This window comes from Talpa occidentalis, unplaced genomic scaffold (assembly GCF_014898055.3).
Source record: "Talpa occidentalis isolate TD23 unplaced genomic scaffold, MPIMG_talOcc4v2.1 talOcc4.5, whole genome shotgun sequence".
NCBI lineage: Eukaryota > Metazoa > Chordata > Mammalia > Eulipotyphla > Talpidae > Talpa > Talpa occidentalis.
In genome coordinates, this window is record NW_023604861.1 from 125,826,726 (window position 1) to 125,848,825 (window position 22,100).

General features: G+C 55.1%; 1 protein-coding gene across 2 annotated transcripts in view; it reads left to right on the forward strand.

The window, feature by feature from the left end:
- The window catches only part of OTOF (otoferlin), a 77,604-nt gene that overhangs the window by 39,193 nt on the left and 16,311 nt on the right, over positions 1 to 22,100 (forward strand). For both annotated transcript variants that reach the window (XM_037528390.2, XM_037528388.2), the window contains 17 exons: positions 3,622 to 3,695; positions 4,563 to 4,689; positions 5,150 to 5,204; positions 10,495 to 10,626; positions 13,927 to 13,989; positions 14,402 to 14,486; positions 15,428 to 15,587; positions 16,395 to 16,581; positions 17,188 to 17,374; positions 18,632 to 18,855; positions 19,220 to 19,328; positions 19,795 to 19,975; positions 20,061 to 20,181; positions 20,735 to 20,835; positions 20,952 to 21,042; positions 21,192 to 21,308; positions 21,646 to 21,798. In XM_037528390.2, coding sequence (XP_037384287.1) covers positions 3,622 to 3,695; positions 4,563 to 4,689; positions 5,150 to 5,204; positions 10,495 to 10,626; positions 13,927 to 13,989; positions 14,402 to 14,486; positions 15,428 to 15,587; positions 16,395 to 16,581; positions 17,188 to 17,374; positions 18,632 to 18,855; positions 19,220 to 19,328; positions 19,795 to 19,975; positions 20,061 to 20,181; positions 20,735 to 20,835; positions 20,952 to 21,042; positions 21,192 to 21,308; positions 21,646 to 21,798 — 2,167 coding nt within the window. The remainder of the gene's footprint in view (positions 1 to 3,621; positions 3,696 to 4,562; positions 4,690 to 5,149; positions 5,205 to 10,494; positions 10,627 to 13,926; positions 13,990 to 14,401; positions 14,487 to 15,427; positions 15,588 to 16,394; positions 16,582 to 17,187; positions 17,375 to 18,631; positions 18,856 to 19,219; positions 19,329 to 19,794; positions 19,976 to 20,060; positions 20,182 to 20,734; positions 20,836 to 20,951; positions 21,043 to 21,191; positions 21,309 to 21,645; positions 21,799 to 22,100) is intronic.

Consider the following 22,100-nt stretch of genomic DNA (forward strand, 5'->3'; position numbering starts at 1 on the left):
AGGCCTGAACTCGGGAGCCATGGAGGCAGACATGGTCTGCCCAAACTCTGCCCATCCCAGCCGCAACCTCTAAGTCATAACCTCCAGAATAACATATTGACCTGAATTTGTGAAACACCCAGCTCGAGAAACTTAGTTTGGCAAATGTTCCCAAAGCCCCCAAGGACCATCACCCAACCACAATGACATCCTTCAGAGAATTCATCGGATCCGTAAGTGAAAAGAGAGCGCACAATGAGCACAGTAACTTCAGAGCCTGTTCTCTGGAAACCAGCGGCAGTGTGAGGTGCAGTGCGCGTCACTCTGACACATGGCACGGGCCTGCCCCCTCAGAGGCCTCACAGGGAGGCCCCGAATGTGGCCCTGCACCCCCAAGGTGCAGAGAGGCCTCCTCTGCTGCCCTCTGTCCCCTGCCCTCATGCAGCCACGAGAAGGAGCCCTTGGATGCACAGTTGTTTTGCACCCAGCTTGCCTCTGGCTCGTCCCCTCTGTTTCTCACTGCCTTCGATCTTTAGTAATTGCAGCATCCAACGAGCACAAATGCAGATTAAATTTAAAAACTCAGGATATAGATAACTTAATCAACAAGTTACTTTTTGAAAAAACTAAGTCTCTAATACAAGTGTATAATCTTCAAAATTCCCTGACTAGGTAACCCTTTGCTGAGAGACACAGGCTTTCCAGGGACTGGTGCTTTCCAGGGACTGGTGCTGCGATGGGCAGAAAAGGCTTTTTCTACAGGGAACCTCTGTGTGTCGCCCACCAGCAGATTACAAAGGGCAGAGACGCCACGCTCTGCTGCCCTCCCTTAGGGTGGACTGAACGCAGGTCTGGGAGAAACAGGCACAGGGGTCTATCATAAGAATTCTGGGAATTACTTTCAACCTACACATTTTGCATTTTCCCAAAGAGAGAAACCATCATTCTGAGATCTCCCCAAGCACACAGGGGTATCACCAGTGAACCCTGACATGTTTAAAACTATTCAGGATTTGAGGAGAAGGGTTTCTCCTTCAAATTGCTTCAGGGTGTGGTAGAGAATGGTTGGGTGTCTTTACTTCCAAATAAGTTTGTTTACTTCCAAATAAGTCTTTACTTCCAAATAAGTTTGTTTTAAGGAATAAAGTGGCTTTGGAACTTGAGGATCATAACAGCCCATGGGGAGTCCCAGCCCTTATTCACAGGGGTGGGTCCCCAGGACCAGCCTCAGAAAGTCACAGTTCCTTATGACCCAAGGCCTGTCTGGGCCCCAGGCAGCAAGGTCAGGCCTCGGGGGCACAGCAGCTGGCCTCTCCAGGCAGGGCGTTTCAACCAACACATGGCTTGGACCTGCCGCCTCAGAGTACTTGGGGTAGGGGTCCGGGAGGCCAGGGCAGGGGAAACAGGAGGAGGGGCCTGTGCAGCATGTAGTTCATTTATGGAGTGGGGCTGGGGACTCTAAAGATGGCACTGCCCAGAAGTGGCCAAGTGGTAACTCTGCAAGTCCAGCACGGCCTTCCAGGAGACTCCTGGGCACTGCAGGGAGGCTAGAGGCTGCAGAAGGGCCATCCAAAGACTGAGGCAGGGAGCAGAGTAAGGCCCACACCGGCCCCTCTTCCTGTTGCAGGGTGCCAGTTACCCATGGCCCTGCCCTTAAGGCTACCAGGCAGAGAGAGAACCCACAGGGTGGTGAGGTGTAAACTAGGCAGGACGGCGCTGTTCCACCCCCACACGACTGTGTCCCGTGGGGTCACTGACCTGCTCGATGTTTCATCACAGTACTGCCATCCTCAGAGCAGTCTCTTCCAGAACATCGATGCTCAGATTATTTCTGGATGGGCCCCTTCTCAGTAAACACAGGCTGGGTCCATGGGACTCATCACAGAGGACACCAGCCCTGGCAAACCGAGTGGTCCGTGCCCATTCCTGCACTTCTACCTGGAGATTCCTGTCCAGGGTGGGGCTCACACTCAGAGAAGTACAGTGCCCCGGCATGGAGGACACAGTGGAGTCGCTGGCCTCAGACACTCATGTTTCATGCTTCAGTCCCATGCTGAGCCTCAGCCTTTCGAGGGGTGAAGGGGAAGCAGATGATCCCTCCCACGACTGCTGTGAAGAGGAAATGAGCAAAGAGCATGAGAGCCGTCGGTCCCCATGCTTCTCAATAACATGTATCCTCTTGGTGGTTGCTGTGTGCAATATAGCCCTTATTAGAAGGGGGGCTATATCCCTTTAAATGTAATTCCAAAGGTGCCATTTTTATTTTGTAGAGCACCCCCTGTCCCACGGCTCCCTCGTCCATGGTGCTGGCTAATGCAGGGCATCCTGTCGCCTGCCTAGGGCCTTCTAGGAACTCATGAATGACCAGTATTTCCTAAACTGGTGCCTCTTGGTGGCTCCCTCACTGGGCTGTGGACACACCCCTCCATGTCTCACGAGGCACATGGAGAGTAAAGAACAGGCCAGGGGTTTGGACAGGGCCAGACTTGGGGGATGAGTTTGGCTCACACTCCCAAGTAGAGGAGTCATCTCTACGGTGACAGAAAGGTTTTCCCCAAGCTCACACTCCCCAGTGTAAAGAGCAGTGGGTCTTGGGAACCATTTCATGCCTCCCCATGAGAATGCATGACCCAACGATGTGTAGGCTCCCCGAAGGTGAGCTCAGAGTTGGAACCTGTATCTTATCCCACCTGGGCCTACGGGATGACAGAGCCACGCCTGGGGGGAGGGAGAATGGGAAGAGGAGAGTCAGGTATCCAGGCATGCAATATTGATGGGGTAAGGGAATACCACGCGTCACCCCTGCTGATCCTACTCCTGGTCCCTCCTGGCACCGGGGACCACAGGATCGGCTGCGGGACACCACTGGAGAGGGAGGATCCCTGCCCCCTTCCCTCAGCCCCCCTGACTGCAAGGTCCTTCGCCCGAGGGCACAAGGCCACATCAAGCCGGAGGAAGAGGTAGGAACTATGGAGTCTGCCATATGTTCCTGGGGGTTGAAGGCTGGGGGATTTGGCAGTGAGAGGGGACAGGTAGAGGGAGCAAAGCCAGGACCAAAGACAGGTAGGAAAGGACCTATCTTGTCCTTGGGGACAAGGAGAGTGCCAAGGCGAGGAGGGGATGGGCAAGGCAAGGCGGGCTCTGAGCACCACGGCCATCTGCGAGCTGGGCAGCTAGTTTCAACCACACCTCGCACCCCTCCTCGGTCTCTGTCGCCGAGTCCTGTCCCTGACCTTGTGTTCTGATGCTTTCTCTCCGTCTGGTTTTCTTTCCACCCAGCTGAGCTCCAGCGGCAGGGAGGACTAGCTTGGGTGCTGGCAGAGCGAGGAGCTCTGAGAAGACTGGACTGAGGGGGGCTGGGATCCGCCCAGGGCCCCGGGGGGCTTCCAGTCAGAAGTGCTCTTTCCAGCGAGGGCAACCTTCTCTGCTCCTCAGGGCCCTGAGCCTGGGGGAGGGAGAGGTGGGGTTTCCTTCGCCCTGTGGCCCTGGTGGGGGATGCTCAACGGCCCTGCTGCATCCCAGGCCCGCAGGGGAGGGCTGGGGTGGAGCCCGCGTCCCTGACGCTTCTCTCGGGCTCTGCCTCCCTGTGTCTGTGTCTTCCTGTGTCCACCTCCCTCTACCTGTTTCGGGTGCCCCGCGCAGAGCCGGGAGGAGCGTGTTCTCCGCCATGAAGCTCGGCAAGAACCGGCCCCACAAGGAGGAGCCCCAGAGACAAGGTACCGGCGTGTGCGCTGACCACAGCGGTCCCCGGGGGCCCTGGGCCCCGACACCACCAAGCCCCGCCCCCAGTGGGCGGCGCCCAGAAGGCTCGCCTATGATTGGCGGGCGGGGCCACCTGGGCGGAGCCTCACTTCCCAGGGGCTGGTGCAGGGGCCCAGGTGACAGTGGGCCTTGGGCAGGCATCGGGGTGGGGGTCGGTGTCTGGGGTGGGGTCTGGGAGAGGGTCTGTCCCAGAACTGAGCAGAGCCCGCTCAGTTTCTGAAAGGCTCAGCCTGCCATCTTTTTTCTCCATACAAAACAGTACCTTTTTTGAATTAGTGGAGGGAATAACAAAAAAAAAAATTCCCTTTTTGTTGTTTGGCCAATTTCCCGTTTCTGGGGGGGATCCAGAGTCCAGAGAACGCTCAAGGGCAGCTATCACCATTCTACCTTTCCCCGAGCCCTCTCTCTGGTGGAGAGGGTGGGCCCTAGGAGACTGGAGTGTTCTGCAACACCGGTGTCTGGCACACAGTAGACCCTCAGTAAACCATAGCACTGTTACCAGAGGTACATGAGAATGGATTCTTTATTCCCTTCCTTCTTCTACAAAAATATCCAGTGCTTAATAAAGTAATGATAATGAAAGCATCACATTCAATTAAAATATAAAAGATATAAAAGCAATACCAGATATACTATCAATGAAAATCACAGATAATATTAGGTAGAAAATACTGCATATATACAGGCCATAATATTCTATGGAGATGCTACCAAGTAAACCTGGAATTAGTTCAATATGTAGGTACTAAAGCAAAGGAGGAAGGAGACACAGTCACTGTCCCACCATGCAGTCCACCTAACCAGGTTTGCTTCTTCCCCAGATGAACCAGCGGTGCTGGAGATGGAGGACCTTGACCGGCTGGCCATCCGGCTGGTGGATGGGCTGGATCCTGACTCTGTCTCTCTAGCTTCCGTCACAGCTCTCACCACCAATGTCTCCAACAAGCGGTGAGTAGGCGGGAGCCCCACAGCCCCATGTATCTCTACCCCATCAGGGAGGACCCAGCTTGTCATGTTTGGAATTTGAAAAGAGAGCATCAGAGCCCACGGATTGCTTCTTCTTAATGCCGCCCCTTTGCTCTCACCTCTCTCCTGCAAAGGCAGAGCACAGTAGCTGCAGACCTGTCCCTAGGTAACTGAACATCGCCAGGCCCAGGCGACTCACAGAGTGCCAGCTGCACTGGAGCCTCTTGGTTTAATCTCTGTTTCCTGTTACTTCTGCCTTTGGTTAGTCCTCTCTGTTGGGGCCTCTAAGAACCAATAATCCCCATCTATCTAGTAGGCCTAGAGTGTTTGAGGACTGTGATTTTGTCCTCCTGTCCTTCTTCAAGTTCTAAGCAAAGCCCACCTCCTCCCTGCTGCAAGCAGTCCCCTTAGACCAGACCTGACAGTACATTCTGCTCCTCAGATCCAAGCCAGACATTAAGATGGAGCCAAGTGCAGGGCGGCCCATGGATTACCAGGTAGGTGGGGCACCTGGAGACTCACACCTTTCAGACTCTGCTCTAGTTGGGGTGGGGAGCGTCTGGTCAGACGTGCATGATAGCTCTGTGGGGGCATGGATCAAGGGTCATACAGAACCACAAGCTGAGTATAAGTTCCCAAAGTAAGCTTATGCCTGGGAAGCACTCATAAAAGGTCATGCGTAGGGATGCACATACCCAAAGGAGAGTTTGAGAACATTGCTGGTGCTGGCCAGAGCACAGCCAGGGCTGTGTAGCCCTGGCCTTCGTGAAGTAAGAGGTGCCTGGAAAAGCCATAAAGAAACCAAGCACAACCAACACACACACACACACAAACACAAAGAGAGAGAGAGAGAGAGAGAGAGAGAGAGAGAGTTCAAACACTTAACATAAGAACCTCTTTAAAAAGGGGTTTTTGGGTATATTTTTTAAAAATCGTTTTGCATTATTTTAATGCTGGAACTAAGGTCAGTCCTGGTTATCTACAGATGGTGAGAATATGAGTGTGGGGTTTTTGGTTTGTTTTTTTTTTTGATTCTCCATATCTTCCTTAACTAACACTTAATTTTTTGTTTGTACGTTTCTAAAATTGGAGACCACGTGTCTGAGATAGAAATTTATAGCTGTCTGATTGCTGCTAGGACAGGGCCAAACAGGGTGACTGTACCCCAGTACTGCCCTTCCATCTTGGGGGGCCTGATCCTTCTTTGCAAAGCTACACCTTCAGTCTTTTCTCTCCAGAACTAATCAGAGCCTGAGAGACTGAGTTACACTAAAACAACTCATAATAGACTAATGTACAGGCCCAAAGCACCTGATACCTACTTATAAACAGGAAGCGGAAAGAACCCAGAGACCATCCATTACTTTAGAACTTCCCTTGGGGCTGAGACATGTTTTAAATTAAAAAACTGCTGGGCCTTCCTAGCACTGAATGTGTATGTTGACTGCTCAGGGGGACAAGCCTCCAGGAGACCCTACCTGTTGGCCACTGCACTCTCTACCCTAAGTACTAATACCAGGCTGCCAGACTCTGAGTGTGCCCTCCTCCCAGTTACAGCTTTATCTCTGATGCCCACTTCCCAGGCCCTGTGCACATTACCCCTTCTTTAAGAATAGCCCCACTCTCCTCACTCAGGTGGTGATAGAACAAGCTAGATGGCACCTTTCTTTGTATCTGGCATTTCTGGCCATGTTTACTGAAGGACACACCTAGTCTCCCTTAATTCTCAGTTCAGTATGTTTTCATTCAGCCCACGGCCATCTTCCTGGGTGCTGGAAAAATGGCTCCAGGGGGGTCAAGCGGCCCTGCCCGTGGCTTTAGACAACCTCGGTGGTTGGGCTCCTAGGAGGTGTGGGAATGCCACCCCTCACCTCTCTGCCAGAACCGAGACACAGTCCTAACTGAGGCCTACTGCAGGGGATGGGCTCGGGGCTTTCTGCTCTTGCGCTGAGAACAGGAAAACCCTAACGAACAAAGACCCCACGGTCAGATACGTTCCCTCTGCAAGAGCACCAGCCAGTCACAGAAAACAGACTTTGTTGTGCTGTTACTATGACTGTTGTTCGTTGAAGGCTCACTATGTGCCGGGCACTGCTCGGAGCAGCAGCAGGTGTGTTTCGTATTAGTGTGACGGTACAACCTCCAAATGTAGGAGTTACTGCATCTCACAGGCGAGAAGCTGACACCCAGGAGGGGGGAGCTTGCCCCTGGTCACAGTTATTCAAAGATAAGGCCAGGGTTCAAGCCCAAGTTTGTCCTGGCACACAGTCAATAATTTCTCTCCAGTTAAGCCTTACAGACAGTCTGGACCCCATTCACCTTTAGCTTACGCCCTGCTGCGTGTTTCCAAATACTGTTTCGAACTGCTTCCTCTCAGAGACTTTTACTAAGTAAACCAGACAGTTTTCCTCCGAGATTTGTAAACAGTTTGAATTGAACCAAAAAAGTTGTTGGACTTAACCTGATAACACAGTATTTCCTGACTCGTTCATCCACATCTCAGCTGCAAGTGTAACACACTTTGAGTGAGAACTATGAAGAAGCAAATGTGAAGTGATTCTTGCTTCCAATAAATGCAACAGATAATGCAAGAAAGCCTACCAGAAGGGACTTGACTCTCTTGGAGAACTTGGTTTTGCTGAGTTAGAAAGACCTCAGAAGGTGAGATGCGAGGGAACTTAGCTGACCTCTGGGCTCCCGAGGGCCCAGAACCATCCTGAAAGTTGGGTGGTACTGAGAGAAAGTCCAGCAGTGGAAAGGCAAAGGCATACCCAGCTCTGTGTTCTGTTTAGAACATATGCAATGAGTAAACCCTTTCCTGAATACTGGCATCTCAAAAACAAGATGCCACAGTCTCCTCCCTGGGACTGTGGGGGTTTCCCCTGCAAGCTCAGAGATGCTTCTGGAGTCTTCAGTCTGTTCCTTGCCCTCTGTTTCTGCCACCAAGACGAATACATTTTTACCTCTGACATCTCTCCAGTTTTCACCTCCATGTCATCTCCACTGACCCTGCACCCCTAACTTCGACTTCAGGGTTGCACCCAATTCCTGTCTGGTCTCCCTGACCTCTTATTGCCTCTCCACTCCATCCTCTACACCACCCCCGAGGATCTTCCCACAGTGCAGCATGGCCACATCACCTCTGGAGATGAGGGAAGGCAAAGGACGTTTCAGAAGAGCAGGGTCGGAGCCCCACCACCCTCACCCCAGCTCCCAGCTGGCATTCTTGCAACATGATCAGATCCTTCAGAAGCAGGTCACAAAGCACCACTGCTCTTTGGTTCTCCAAGACAGAGGTGTAGGGTTCCCCTTGGTGTTGTTCCCTGTGACGGCTTTCACACAGCCGCCTGGCCTGACATCCTTTATCTTGGAAGGAGAGGGTGCAACAGTCAACTGTCTCCCCCACCTGCTGGCGAGTGGGTCCCTTTGTGGCTCTATTTGCCTCTTCATCATGCACCCTGAATAAACCAAGTGCCCCGCTGATGGTGGTGCAGGGAAAGGAAAGAATGACTGATCCCCTCCCTCAGATTTACTTCAATTTCAAATCCAACTGTTACAACTTCTCCACATTAAGCCCTGGGGCGGGGGGTGGGCAGCAGGGATGGCATCCCCCACCCAGCAACACCATGCAGTGACGTCAATCCTGCATTTTCAGGATTCCCCTTGAGGTCACCCCTCAACCAGCAAACAGAGCCCTCTGGAGCTTCTTCCCGCACCCAGATCCCTCTTTGCCCTCCTATCCTTTCCACTTCCTACCTCTTGGGTGTCAGAGCTTCCAACCAGGGTTGTCTGCCATTGCTGGCTCCACTCGGTGAGGGAAAGTAGAAACTTTGGTTCCTGAAAAGAAACTGGAACAAAAGAATATCATCATGGTCAGGCCACTGGTCAGAAGACAAAAACCAACCAACCGCTCACATTGAAAAAGTTAATTTCCTGATGACATGTCTGCTGAACCTTATTATACCAAAGCTGTGTTGGTCTACTTCCCAATCATGAGTTATAGAAAGCCTTTATTTTATTTTATTTTATTTTATTTTATTTTATTTTATTTTATTTTATTTTGGAGAAGGGTATGGATTATTGGTGGGGAAAAAGCATGGATTTTTTTTATATAAAATATTTCATAGAGGTTAAAAATATATAAACTACTACACAGAGAATATTCTGGAAGGACGTTTAGTGTCTGTTTACTCTCCTCCTGATGCTGAGCTCTTCTCTTTGGTGCTTCAAGCTGGAAACAGAGATGCTTGCAACAGCCAGGGTCCCAGTGTTACCCCAATTAGGAAGTGCTGGTTTCCCATCTCTAGTTGTCTTTCCCTTCAACATTCTCATTGGCATCAGAGTTGCTACTTTTCTTAACATCATTAGTTTTCTGATGTGTAGATTTTTCTGGACCCTCAGAAGATTTATAAGTCATTGATGGATACAGTGGATGGACTTTTATTGGTTATTTTTTAATGAAAAGGGAAAATAATTCTCTTGAGTAAAATTCTACTTAGAAGTTGCATCAAAGCCCAGCAATTAAAATACCCAGTCTCCAAGATAAGAAGCATAAAGAACAACGCAGTTTCATTAGAAGAATGTGCTGAGGTGAATGCTAACTCCAGCTTAGGAAGGTTGTTTTGTTAAAACGCAAGTTGACAAGTCAGCTGAAACAATTGTGAGCGTCTTATTTGCCCCACAGAGCTGGGGAGCCCTCACCAACTATCCTATCTGAGAAGCCGTTCATGACAAGAGCTCGCATGTTTTAGAGCTTGCTGTTCTCTAAGAAGCACTTTCATGCACGTTATCTCACCCCTCAGAAAACTTGTTGGTTTTCACACAGGGTCTCCACTATAGCTGAGAAAATTGAGGCTCAGTGAGCTGACGTGGTCATCTGCTGTCACAGTTGAGAATGTGGCAGGTCTGGGGCTCAAGACCAGGGCAGCAGCCCCAAGTCTGGGCCTCTTTATCATGACTGCTGGAGGGGGGACTGACACCTCCAAATCCAAAGCAAGAGGTGATGGCTTAAATATGAGGATTCAGGAAAAGTGCACACACCCACATTCCCACACCCACCCACATCCCCCTCACACACACACACACACACACACACACACACACACACACCTCTCTCAAATCATTTGCGTGTATTTGTGTAAATATGCAAATATTTGTTGAATGAAGGAACAGCTGAAAAAGGGCTCCCCAGCATAGTAGGAGACCTGGGAGACTCTGGAAATACTCAGAAGCCCACAAACAACAGGCACCAAGCCCAGGGAGCCGGGTGGACACCAGAGCCACCCAGACATTCAAACAACAACAAAATTAAGCAAAAGGGCACAGGACTACGGGAAGGGGAACCACACCCCAGATAGACATAGACATATCAGAGGCCTGCAGAGTTTAGATGAGAAATGCCAGAGCTGGAAATTAAATGCACATTAACAGAGACTTAAAAAGCTTGATTGCCGAGTGCATGATACCTGGAAAGCGGGTTTGCAGCCCTCTGCAGGGCCTAGCCATCCGTGCTGGGCACAGTTCAGAGCCTCTGGGGCCTTTAAAATTACTGACAGCTCAACCCCACCCCTGAAATTGGAGGGGTTTTCTGGAGTGTGGCCTAATTCACACTGACTTAGAGGTTATCCAGCCCAGACCCTCCTTTAGAAATGAGACCAGGGCCACCTGCAGGGAAAGAGCCAGGGCCACCTGCAGCTCCAGGGACCTTCCAGTGTTCCCACTGACTCCAGCAGGCCCAGACCCAGGCTCACGTGGTTTTCCCTCTGGCACCCTCTCTCCTGCCCCCAGGTCAGCATCACAGTGATCGAGGCTCGGCAGCTGGTGGGCTTGAACATGGACCCTGTGGTGTGCGTGGAGGTGGGTGACGACAAGAAGTACACGTCCATGAAGGAGTCCACGAACTGCCCCTATTACAATGAGGTCAGTGGCCCGGGGTCTGAGATTGGGAAAGGAGCCTCCCAAAATGCGGCACGACGCAGGGCCCCAGTCCCACGCAGGCCCAACAGGAGGAGCAGGAGGGAGTGAAGGGGCACAAAGGGCTACTAGCAGGGGTGACCTGGGCCCACGCTGTCACACCCCCGTGCACACCGACATGCACTTCCATCCTCTGAAGCCCGAGTCTAGAGCCCAGCCTGACATCCATCTAAAAAGACCAGCCTCCCTGACAGCCTTCCCCCTCCCCCAGTTTCTTGAGTGGACCTGCAGTCCCTGCACAGTGCTGCCTCATTCCAGCCCTGGCCCATTAGGGCATCGGCCCCTGAGCGAGCCCTGACCACTGCCAGTTACTCTTCTAAGTGACTGAGGGGCACCCCTTTTCCAACTCACTACTATTGGGGTTGTCACCATTAACCCATGACACACAAGGGGACAATGGCGCTCCTGGGGAAAGTGTCAGAATCTGGGGTTCTGTGCTCACCCTCTCTGCTCAGCTGCGTCATGGGTGCTGGAGGAGTCCTGTGGGGCTCCTTCCAGGGCACTGGCTTGACTCTCAGGATGTGAGAGAGAAAAGGCCTGGTATAGCCCCATTCTTTGTAGCCTTTTGGGGTCACAACAAGGTCATAGACCCTCAGGGACCATTTAGTTCTATCTCCCCATCTTACAGCAGAAGAGACTGAGGACATGACATGGGCAGGGCCTTGCCCCAGATCACAAAGGGGTTGAGGAATCAGGGCCCAGCCCACCTGACATCGGCTCAGAGCTCTGTCTGCTATTTTTGGATGCCTTCCTCCCCACCAGACACAACACCTTGACCCCTGGGCTCCAGAGGGGAGCCAGTCTTTATCAGCACTTATCTCCCTCAAATGTCTGAGCACACATTGGAGCAACCCGGAAGTCACTGACCTCACTAGTCTGCCTCCCCGCATAGCTCCAGGTAGTGTGGGCTGCCAGGTTGACCCAAGGAGGGCAGCTCTGTCCTGAGGAGTGGGGAGGGCTGAGGTGCCCTCTGCGACTTGGGGGAGGCCATCTCTGAGGCAGCTGTGTACCTCCATGAAGAAAACCCAGGTGCCACAGCTCACAGGACTGGGACACTCAGGAACACCCCACTCCCACCCAGCCCTGTGTGGCAGCCTCCTGGGGAGTCAGGAAATTCAGACTCTGCATCTCTGAGTTAAGTCAGGAAACATCCCTGCGTGGAAAAGCCTCTGATAAGCATGTATTTTCCCCTGAGGCATGCGGAGGCAGGCACCCTTGGCCTCCCATGGTTATCTGATAGTGGCAAAGCCACAAGTGGCTGACAGGAGGACTCACCTTGCACCAGGCCCTGCACCTCAGGTTTCATTCAGATTGCACCCTCTTTCCCCAGCAAATAGAGCTGCTTTCCCCACTCTGGATTCCTGGCAAACTCCTACCCACCCTACGGGACCCAGCTAAGATATCCTTCCACTGAGCAGCTTTCCCTGCACTCTAGGTTAGAGATCAGCGCACTCCTTTCTCCATGACAATAATGTCCCTGAATTGCTGTTCATCCTTCGGGTGTCGTCTCCCTCGTAGCCTGGAGGCCTCCAGACTGCTCTGCTGTGGCCCCACTCAGAGCCTGGCATGTGCTGGCGGGCTGGGTGGTACTCTGCTGAAGGGCTGCTTCTCCAAAAAAAACAACTGCCAAGCACCAGGACCACGCTTGGTGACATGGGGCTGCAAGGTGACAGTGTCTGCCTAACAGGCTGTCTCCTGGTTCCAGCCTACAAACCACTGTCTAACCTCCATTTATAATTTATTCTACTTCTCTCTGGGCCATCTTAAATTTGTTCCTGGTTACATTTTTGTTCTTTTTTACAATCCCAAATTGATTTGTTCAGTTTCTGTTTCTTCTAAACCAAAATTTCCAAATTGAGCCTTTTGGCTAGTTAATCCAGAAAGTTCTTTGCTGGAAGAGACTGTCCTATGCAATGTAGGGTGGTGGCAGCATCCCTGGCTTCTAGATCTACATGCTCAATGCCAGCTGCAATGCCCCGCCCAGCTGTAGCACTGAAAATGTTTCCAGACATTGCTGCCAGGGGTTAAATGTTCCCCAGGGGTTAAAATCAGACCCCCCCCTTTGAGAAACACCACTAAGCGACCCCCCTGAACTTACTTCCCATGATCTCCTGGCCCCCAGGAACGCTAGCGCTTTCTTTCCCTTTCTTTTCTTCTTTCTCCATGCTCTACTCCTCTTCCTTGAAGTCTATCCCCCTCCCTGGGCGTACTGCCTCTGGCTAATTCTCTGAGTGGGTGAGAACCTCCCTGAGGCTCCATCATCATAATAGAGGGAGGTGAGAACAGTCACCAACGTGACTGAGCAGATTTCTGAGTGATTACAAAGAGGAAAATAAGCTTCAGAAGCACAGGAATATACCCGTAGACAGCTCCGAAGTCTAGCTGAGCCAGCTGGCACAGCTCCAGGCCTGGCCTTTCCTGCCTCCGGGCCTGTCTGTGTGTGATGATCTTTGCCCTCCCAGAACAATCTGAAGTTCACATCCCTGGCATTCCCCTGTGCATGGTGACCCTGTGGCAGTTCAACATGGTGGCCCCTACCCCACATCAGACTGAGGCTCGGGAAAGGAAGGGACTGGCCCGCCTATCGGTCTAAGGCCAGCTCTTGCGCCTCAGTGCTCAGGGTGAGCCTCCAGGCGTGGGGACAGAGCCTCCTCAGACATTCTGCCTAAGCACTCTGGCACCATTTCTTCCTTCTCCCTGCCCACGAGCTCTCCCTGTCCCTCTCTGCCCTCTGCCCCGCACCCACGCACCAAGCACCCACGCACCAAGCCACGAGAAATGCGGCAGCTCCCACCCATGGCTCCAGATTTCCTCCCCGTCTTTCCTCAGCCCTAAGGGCAACCTCATCTCACATTTCAGCATCTCTGAAGTTGGGACGTGTCTCTGAGCAGCACTGTGGTTTCGTGGCATTGTCTGTGTGGCTCGAGTCACTGCGGGGCATCTCCCCACACCTTGTGGGTCATCAGGCCCATATCAAGGCTGAGTGGGTGCCCTCCTCCCCATTTACACCGCAGGAAGCTGGGAGGCAGACAGTCAAGGTCACACAGCTCAAGGTTACACAGCTCCCACCTGCCCGGGCTCAGAGAGGACCAGTAGTTGACTCTGCTGCTCATCTGAAGAATTTGGGGTTCAGGGGAAGTGGCCCAGGGTGCAGACAGGCACTGCTGGGAGGGAAGGGCCCAGCACTGCCCTAGGCTGGCAGCCACTGACCGCCAGGTGACAAGTCTGCATCCTTCCCCTCTCTAGTACTTCGTCTTCGACTTCCACGTCTCTCCTGACATCATGTTCGACAAGATCATCAAGATCTCGGTGAGTCGGTGACAGGGCCACCAGCTGCAACTGTACCTTGTGCAGATCTGCAAGGCACCCCTCTGTGTGGCCACCCACAAAAAGACAACCGTGCCTGGACCCCAAACTGGGCAAGAGGGCACAGGCTGACTCTGGGGCCTTCTCGCCTCTTCAGCGGGTACCTTTGTATAGTGTCCACCTACTGGCACCGTACCTGGCAGACAGCAAAACACAAGTGAGGCCAGAGGGGCTGATGCTCAGTGAGCCCCCACCTCCACCCCACACACACACACTGCCAAAAGTCCTCCCACTTAACTATGAGCCCAGGTCCCCAGAAAGACTAAGAAGGTGCCACCTTGGGTGGGCCTGGCCCCGCTCCACAGAACCTCAGCCCCTCCCAGCCTGACTGGCTGTCGGGGGTTCTGCCTGGAAGGTGATTCACTCCAAGAACCTGCTGCGCAGTGGCACCCTGGTGGGCTCCTTCAAGATGGACGTGGGAACTGTGTACTCCCAGCCTGGTGAGTGGCTGCCCCACTGGTCAGCTCTGGGCCTGGCCAGGCCCGTGGGCTCCCTTGGGGCTGCGAGGACACAGCCATTGGGTATGCAGATGGGTGGGTTCCAGGAGCCTCGGGGCATGTGGCATCCCCCCTGAGGGGGTGCCTGAGGCTGACAGACCCCCCCACTGACTGTGGGGCCAGCTCAGGAACCACTGTGCACACCCAGACCCGGAAGTGAACCTGCTATTCGGGTACAGTAATGACCCCCTTAGGCCTCACGACAGTAACAATACAATTTCCCCCGGACTGTCACATTTGGCCCTCACAAGGCATTGAGGTAGGCTTCCTTCTCATTTCACAGTGAGATAAATGAGGCCAAAGGCTTTAAATGGCTTGGAGGTGGCCCTAAACTATGGGGGTGTCCGAGGCAGCGGTGTCCTGCAGTTCAACCTAACAGACTCCACTGGTGCCGCTTCTGTGACTCAGGCCAGGGAGTCTGAGTCCAAGGCCCAAGACTACGCACATAAAAATCACAAAGCCGTTTGAAGCACAAGAGATCTTAAAAACACCTAGTCCAATCTCTGCAAGATGGAGAAACTGAGGCCCAGGGTGGTGAAGGGATTTGCCCCAAGTTTGGGAGCAGAACCCGGGTCTCCACACTCCTGGCTCATGCCTTCCCTCTGCCCCGCACGTGCTGTGGGCTCAGTCTCTAGTGGGGTGGCCCGGAGACCTTCATGCTGAGGGAAGCAGAAAGCCCCACCCCCGCTCTGCTGCTCCCCAGGAGGCAAACACTGGGGGTTGGGGGGCACTGGTTGGGATGACATTGGCAGGCCCATCTCCCCCAGCTCAGAGGCTGGCAGGGCTGTCATCCCAGGTTCCAGGGCTGTAAGGACCAAGGAGTGGGGGTCCCCAGGAAGCGGGGGGGGGGGCGGCAGGTTCAGGCCTCCCTCCTCCAACCACAGAGCACCAGTTCCACCACAAGTGGGCCATCCTGTCGGACCCTGACGACATCTCCTCTGGGCTGAAGGGCTATGTGAAGTGCGACGTGGCCGTGGTGGGCAAGGGAGACAACATCAAGACGCCCCACAAGGCCAACGAGACAGACGAGGATGACATTGAGGGGTGAGGCTCCCATCTCCCCCCAGTCCCTGGATACCTGCCTCCCCCAAAGTCTGCCTGAGAGTGGGCTGCGCCCAGAGATCCTACCTCCCATCTCCCTGTGCTCCATTCCTGCCCCCCTCCACCTCCCGCAGAAAGCCCAGGGCTTCCTGGAAAGGGCCAGCTACAGTGCCCAGGGTCTCCTCACAGGAGAGCAAGTTTGGAGGTGGCAGGGATGGGGCTCGGGGGGATGGAGGTCAAGAAGACAGCCCTTTGACATCCAGACCACCTGTGAGGAACGTGAAGGAAGCGGAGCCTCCACTACTGGGCGCTGAGTCCAGGCCAGGAGAGGAAAGAGATCTCACTTCCTGCACCAATGCCAGGCAGCTGACAGTGGCCCTTCAGAGATATTCTGCGACCTTGTGTGGACTCAGTGGGAGAAAGTGCTGGGACCCATGAATCATATCTTCCCAGCAGCAGGGCGGGGAGACCACAGCATCTCGTGAGCTTTAGTCTGCGGGACAGAGAGGGGGTCATGGAGCCAAGAAAGTAGAGAATTTACAAAGCTCTCACATATTTGAACCTATTCAAATATTATCATATTCCTGGGTGCTGGATATTTTTACTCTTATCTTAAAGGAGAGGAAACCGAGGCTCTGAGAGGTGGGGAGACTTGTCTAGAGTCCCCCAAGAGAGCAGTCCCCAGCACAGCCTTCTTAGCCATCATTCATGCCTTGTCCTAGCTCCCAGGGTAGGCAGATGCTAGGGCAGGAGTTGGGGTGCCAGGCTTGGCCATCAGTCCTGGCTCTCTGTGCTTGCACATGCCTGCAGGAACTTGCTGCTCCCTGAGGGGGTACCTCCGGAGCGCCAGTGGGCCCGGTTCTATGTGAAAATTTACCGAGCGGAGGGGCTGCCCCGTATGAACACAAGCCTCATGGCCAATGTGAAGAAGGCCTTCATTGGTGAGAACAAGGACCTGGTGGATCCCTACGTGCAAGTCTTCTTTGCTGGCCAGAAGGTACTGGGGTACAAAGTGCAGGAGGTTGGGGTGACGGGCATCAGAGGTGAAAAATGATGCCTGTAGAAGCCTGGGGGCAGACATGAGGCAAGATGGGGAGCCTCAAGGCTAGGACTGGCCTTTGATTGCCTTGGTGCATTCACGAGGGAAGTGGGGAGAGTGAGAGGTGAGGGTGGGGCCAACTGAGAGCAGCTGGAGGTAAGGTCAGTTGCAGATGGGCCAGAGGGAATCCTCGACCTCCAGGCCCCAGAGACCAAATGCTGAGGAGAAGCACTGGAAGGGAGGAGGGTCTGAGAGGCTGCCTCTGAGAGGCAGGCATATGAGGAGAAATATACATACACACACCCTTCAGGTGCACACAACGCATACACACATACCCTATAGATGCATGCATGCACACACACACCCCCTACAGGTGCACACACACATGCACACATAAATATGCATGCACGTTCTTACATCTGTGCATGTATATTCACACATGTGTGTACATGTATACTACGTGCCCCTGTGTGTACATGTACACATACATTCACAGACACATACAGGCCCACACAACAACACACCCCCATATCCACAAACCAAATCCTCGCTCTCTCCCCCCAGGGCAAGACCTCAGTGCAGAAGAGCAGCTACGAGCCACTGTGGAATGAGCAAGTAGTTTTTACAGACCTGTTCCCCCCACTCTGCAAGCGCATGAAGGTCCAGATCCGGGACTCAGACAAAGTCAACGACGTGGCCATTGGCACCCACTTCATTGACCTGCGGAAAATTTCAAACGATGGAGACAAAGGTCAGCAACAGGAAACCCAATGGGCCCCCCCACACACACACAACTTGACACTGCGAGACCTTGTCAGCAGCCCCACCACTGCGGTTCTGGTCCCGCACACAGCTGGTTGGGCCCGCCTGAGCCAGGCGACCTGGATTTGAACCCAGTTCCGACCATGAGTAACTGTGTGGCTTTGTACCTATTTTCCCATCTGTAAATGGAAATATTGACTTGATGCTTGTGGGGGTTCACATACATATCCCACGCGTGTGCTGCAGCCACAGCACCTTGCGCTGGGGACTGACCCCTTCCAGGACCCAGGCACTGTGCTGGGTGCCAAGGACGCAGAGGAGAGTCAAATCCAGCCCTGTGCGCCCAGTGCTTGGAGGATCAGGGAGACAGATGTGCTGCCAAATGCTCCCGCCCCAGGCAGAGGCACAAAAAGCCACATGCAGTCTGAGCCCATTTGCATGAAACGTCCGGAATAGGCAAGCCCTAGAGACAGGGCAGAGCAGCAGCAGCAGGGGCTGCGGGAAGAGGAATTGGTGCGGCTACTCGCAGGCATGGGCCCCTTTCGGGGGGGCTGGAAAGTTCTGCAACGAGGTGCCCGAGGCACAACTTAGTGAGTGCACTGACACGCCCTGACGGTCACACTTCAAAATGGAGCGTTTTATGTGATATGAAGATTAGTGCTATTTTTTTAATGCTATAATTTTTTTGAAGACAAGCAGAACGAAACACATAATGCAGAATTGGATATGAGCTACACATGAGGCCCAACCCAGCCACAGCAGCAGTCACTTGGGACAGGGAACTGGGAAGGCTTCATGGAGGAAGAAGCTTTAACAGGCAGAGGGAGGGCAGAGAGGAGGGTCTGCGGTGGGAGGGGCATCTACACCGATGGCAAAGGGCCCAAAGGCATGCTAAGGAGTTGGGGGGAGCTGGCATCTATCCTTAAGCCAGAGTGTAGGCAGCCCCCTCTCCAAGTGCCAGGAAGCAGGGAGCATGCCCTTGCTTCCCCACAACCAGCTCAAGCCCCTGCAGAATAAGCAGGCCCGAAAGAATGTTTCAGCGGCGGAAGGCCACCCACACCTGCCCACACACAGCAGACTACACGCTCTGCAACCCACCCAGAACCCTTCTCCTGCTGCAAATGTGTCACCCACAAGGGCTGGGGTCCTCAGCCCAGCAATCAGGACCCCCCCAAAGAGGTCCTTCTACCCTGAGTGAGCCCTGGGGTGTGACGCAGGCCCTTCCTCCTCCTGCCCTTGGCCACAGGCTTCCTGCCCACGCTGGGCCCAGCCTGGGTGAACATGTACGGCTCCACACGCAACTATACACTGCTGGACGAGCACCAGGACCTGAACGAGGGTCTGGGTGAGGGTGTGTCCTTCCGTGCCCGCCTCATGCTGGGCCTGGCTGTGGAGATCCTGGACACCTCTAACCCGGAGCTCACCAGCTCCACAGAAGTGCAGGTGGAGCAGGCCACGCCCGTCTCGGAGGTAAGGCCCAGGCCACCCGGCTCAGCCCCCTTCCTGCCTTGGCAGCCTGGGTGTGACCTCTGCCTGCTGCTGTCCTGTTTGTCTCAGGGGCCAGACCCCAGGGTGAGGCCACCTTCCCCAAGATTCCGAGGCCCCCCACTCTGTCCGAAGGTCCCAAGATGGAGCCTCAGCTCTTCTCCTCCAGGACATCAGGCTGGTCGGCAAAGGGAATTAGGCCTCTAGTCCTTCAGGGACTGTCTGCCTAACTCCACAGCTGGATGGGCTGCCCCTCACCATCAACCCGGAGGGCCCATCAGTTAGCCGGCAGGAGGAAGCCCAGCAACCCTCCTCAGGTCTGAGATGATCTCAACCGCCTTCCTCACAGAGCTGCACAGGGAAGATGGAAGAATTCTTCCTGTTTGGGGCCTTCCTAGAGGCTTCAATGATTGACCGTAAAAACGGAGACAAGCCCATCACCTTTGAGGTCACCATAGGTGAGTGTGGGGTTCCCAGAGGCTGCTGGGTAGTCCCTGTTGGGCCCTGGGGCAGGGGCTGGGCCCACTTCCTCTGCATGTCCTCAGGCACCCGCGCAGCACGCAGTGTGCACATGAGGGACAGGCCCATGGCGGTGGACCCTGGTTCCACCTCCAGAGCTGGGCATGTGCGAGGCGTGGGAGGAAGGAAGCTCCAGCAGGAGGGAGAGAGGCCCTGGGCTGGGGAGGAGAGAGGGAATGTTGGCCATGGCCTGGGCTGGACCTACCTCGGCTGTCAGGGCTCCGGTCAGATCTTAGCGGGATGGGCGCATGTGGCCCCTCCTCTGGCCGGTACACTGTCGTATCATAGCACAGACACCCAGCACCTTCCCTGACTTCCCTCCACCCTCCCACAGGCCTAAGGCAACACCTGGACTGGAGGGAGGGGGAGGACTCTAGGCCCCCTCGTGTCCCCTTCTGCCTCCAGGCAACTATGGGAATGAAGTCGATGGCCTGTCTCGACCCCAGCGGCCTCGGCCTCGGAAGGAGCCAGGGGACGAGGAGGAAGTAGATCTGATCCAGAACTCAAGTGACGATGAGACTGAAGAGGGTGGGGACCTGGCCTCAGTCTCCTCTACCCCACCCATGAGGCCCCAGATCACAGACAGGTGAGCCAGGGGCACGGAGGAACCTGGGAGACCCTCCCTGTGCCTCCCAGATTCTTGGGCCCCAGACCTCAACCTCCCACCCCAGGAACTACTTCCACCTGCCCTACCTGGACCGCAAGCCCTGCATCTACATCAAGAGCTGGTGGCCCGACCAGCGCCGCCGCCTCTACAACGCCAACATCATGGACCACATCGCGGACAAGCTGGTCAGAGCCCGGCTGGGGTGGGAAGGGCGGCGCTGGGGGTGCCTCTGAGAACCTTCCCTACAATGCAGCAGGCCCGGTGGCTTGCTGGGGCAGGGGCGGGGAGAGCGCTGCGGGCGAGGGGCCAAAAGGACCCCTGCTCCCCTCCAGTTCCCAGGTCCCAGAAGTGGGCGGAGGGCCTAAGGGTTGACCATGAATATATATAATCAGGAATCCCGGCGCGTCCAGTCCTGGGGCTCCCTGGGGGTGACCACCAGCCCTGCATGGGGGCTGCATGCACACACCCCCATCTAGCCCTGGGTTCTGCCTGGCCCCTTGACCCCATCAGCACCAAAACTCAGAGCCCAGAGGTGGCTGCTTTCTGCAGGGCCTGAATGCCCCAGGCTCTGAGAACAGAACCTGGGAAGTTGGTGGTTTCCCTGTGATGGTGGGACCCTGCGGGTGGTGCTAAAGCGAGGCGCCTGGCCCCTCACTCCCCTGATGAATGGGGGAAGACGTTTGGGGAGGCTGAGGGGAAGGGCTGCATCTCAGTGTGCACCCCCCTCCTGGTTCCCAGGAAGAAGGCCTGAATGACGTACAGGAGATGATCAAGACCGAGAAGTCCTACCCCGAGCGGCGGCTGCGGGGTGTCCTGGAGGAGCTCAGCTGTGGCTGCCAGTGAGAGGGAGGGCTGGCAGGGCGGGAAGTGGAGGCCTGAACAAAGGGCACCCAGTTCTGGGCTGGCAGGGCCTTCTGCTGGGGTGGGTCCCCTAAGCCTGCTCCCCCGCCCCCAGCCGCTTCCTCTCCCTGGCTGACAAGGACCAGGCACACTCGTCCCGCACCAGGCTGGACCGGGAGCGCCTCAAGTCCTGCATGCGGGAGCTGGTGAGGACGCGTGGACGGCACGGGGACGGGGGAGGGTCTGGAGGGGCAAAGGGGAACCTGAGGTGGGGACATCTGTCTCTGAGGTCCCAGCCCCCCAGGGCCAGCCCCCTCTGTCATGCCTGAGCCCCATTACACCCCCGCCCCCGCAGGAGAGCATGGGGCAGCAGGCGAAGACCCTGCGGGCTCAGGTGAAGCGGCACACGGTGCGGGACAAGCTGCGGCTGTGCCAGAACTTCCTGCAGAAGCTGCGCTTCCTGGCAGATGAGGTGCTGCCCTGCTGGTGGGGGTGGGGGTGGAGGTGCCTGGCCCCAGCCAGGATGACCAAAGTGGGGCGCAGGAGGGGCTGGGCTGGCCACGGAGGAGGCCCCTCCTGCTCCAGAGGCCATGGGGGTACAAGATGAGCAAGGCCTGCATCCTGCTGTGTTTTTCCGGCTCCACCGGTGGAGGTGGAGGAGGAGGGCCACCGTGATCTGGGGTCCCTCCTTTTGCAGCCCCAGACCTGGACCTCTGGGCCTGAAACGGGGACTCTGGGGATCACTCAGGTGCCGGGGGCCCCAGTCAAGAGGCTGGCCCTTCCCTTACTGGCTCCCCGTCCAACCCCAGCCCCAGCACAGCATCCCTGACGTCTTCATTTGGATGATGAGCAACAACAAGCGCATCGCCTATGCGCGGGTGCCCTCCAAGGACCTGCTCTTCTCCATCGTGGAGGAGGAGCTGGGCAAGGACTGCGCCAAGGTCAAGACGCTCTTCCTCAAGGTGCCAAAAGGGAGAGGAGCCAGGAGGGGAGGGAGGTGGCCAGGATGGGGGGTCAGCCCCCCCCTTGGAAGAAGCATTTCACACCCAGCCCCATACCCACTCTTGCATTCCCTGGTCTTGCCTGGCCTGCGCTGAGGGGACGGAGCCTCAAGCAGCAGGTGCTCAGAGAGGACTGTACAGGAGAAGGGGGTAGGGGCACAGGATGGCCCCAGACTACCCATTACCCTCTGCCCGCTTGCGCTCCCGGCCCTGCCCCCATCAGCCCAGTGGGATGGCTATGGAGGGGCAGGGGCATCTCAGAG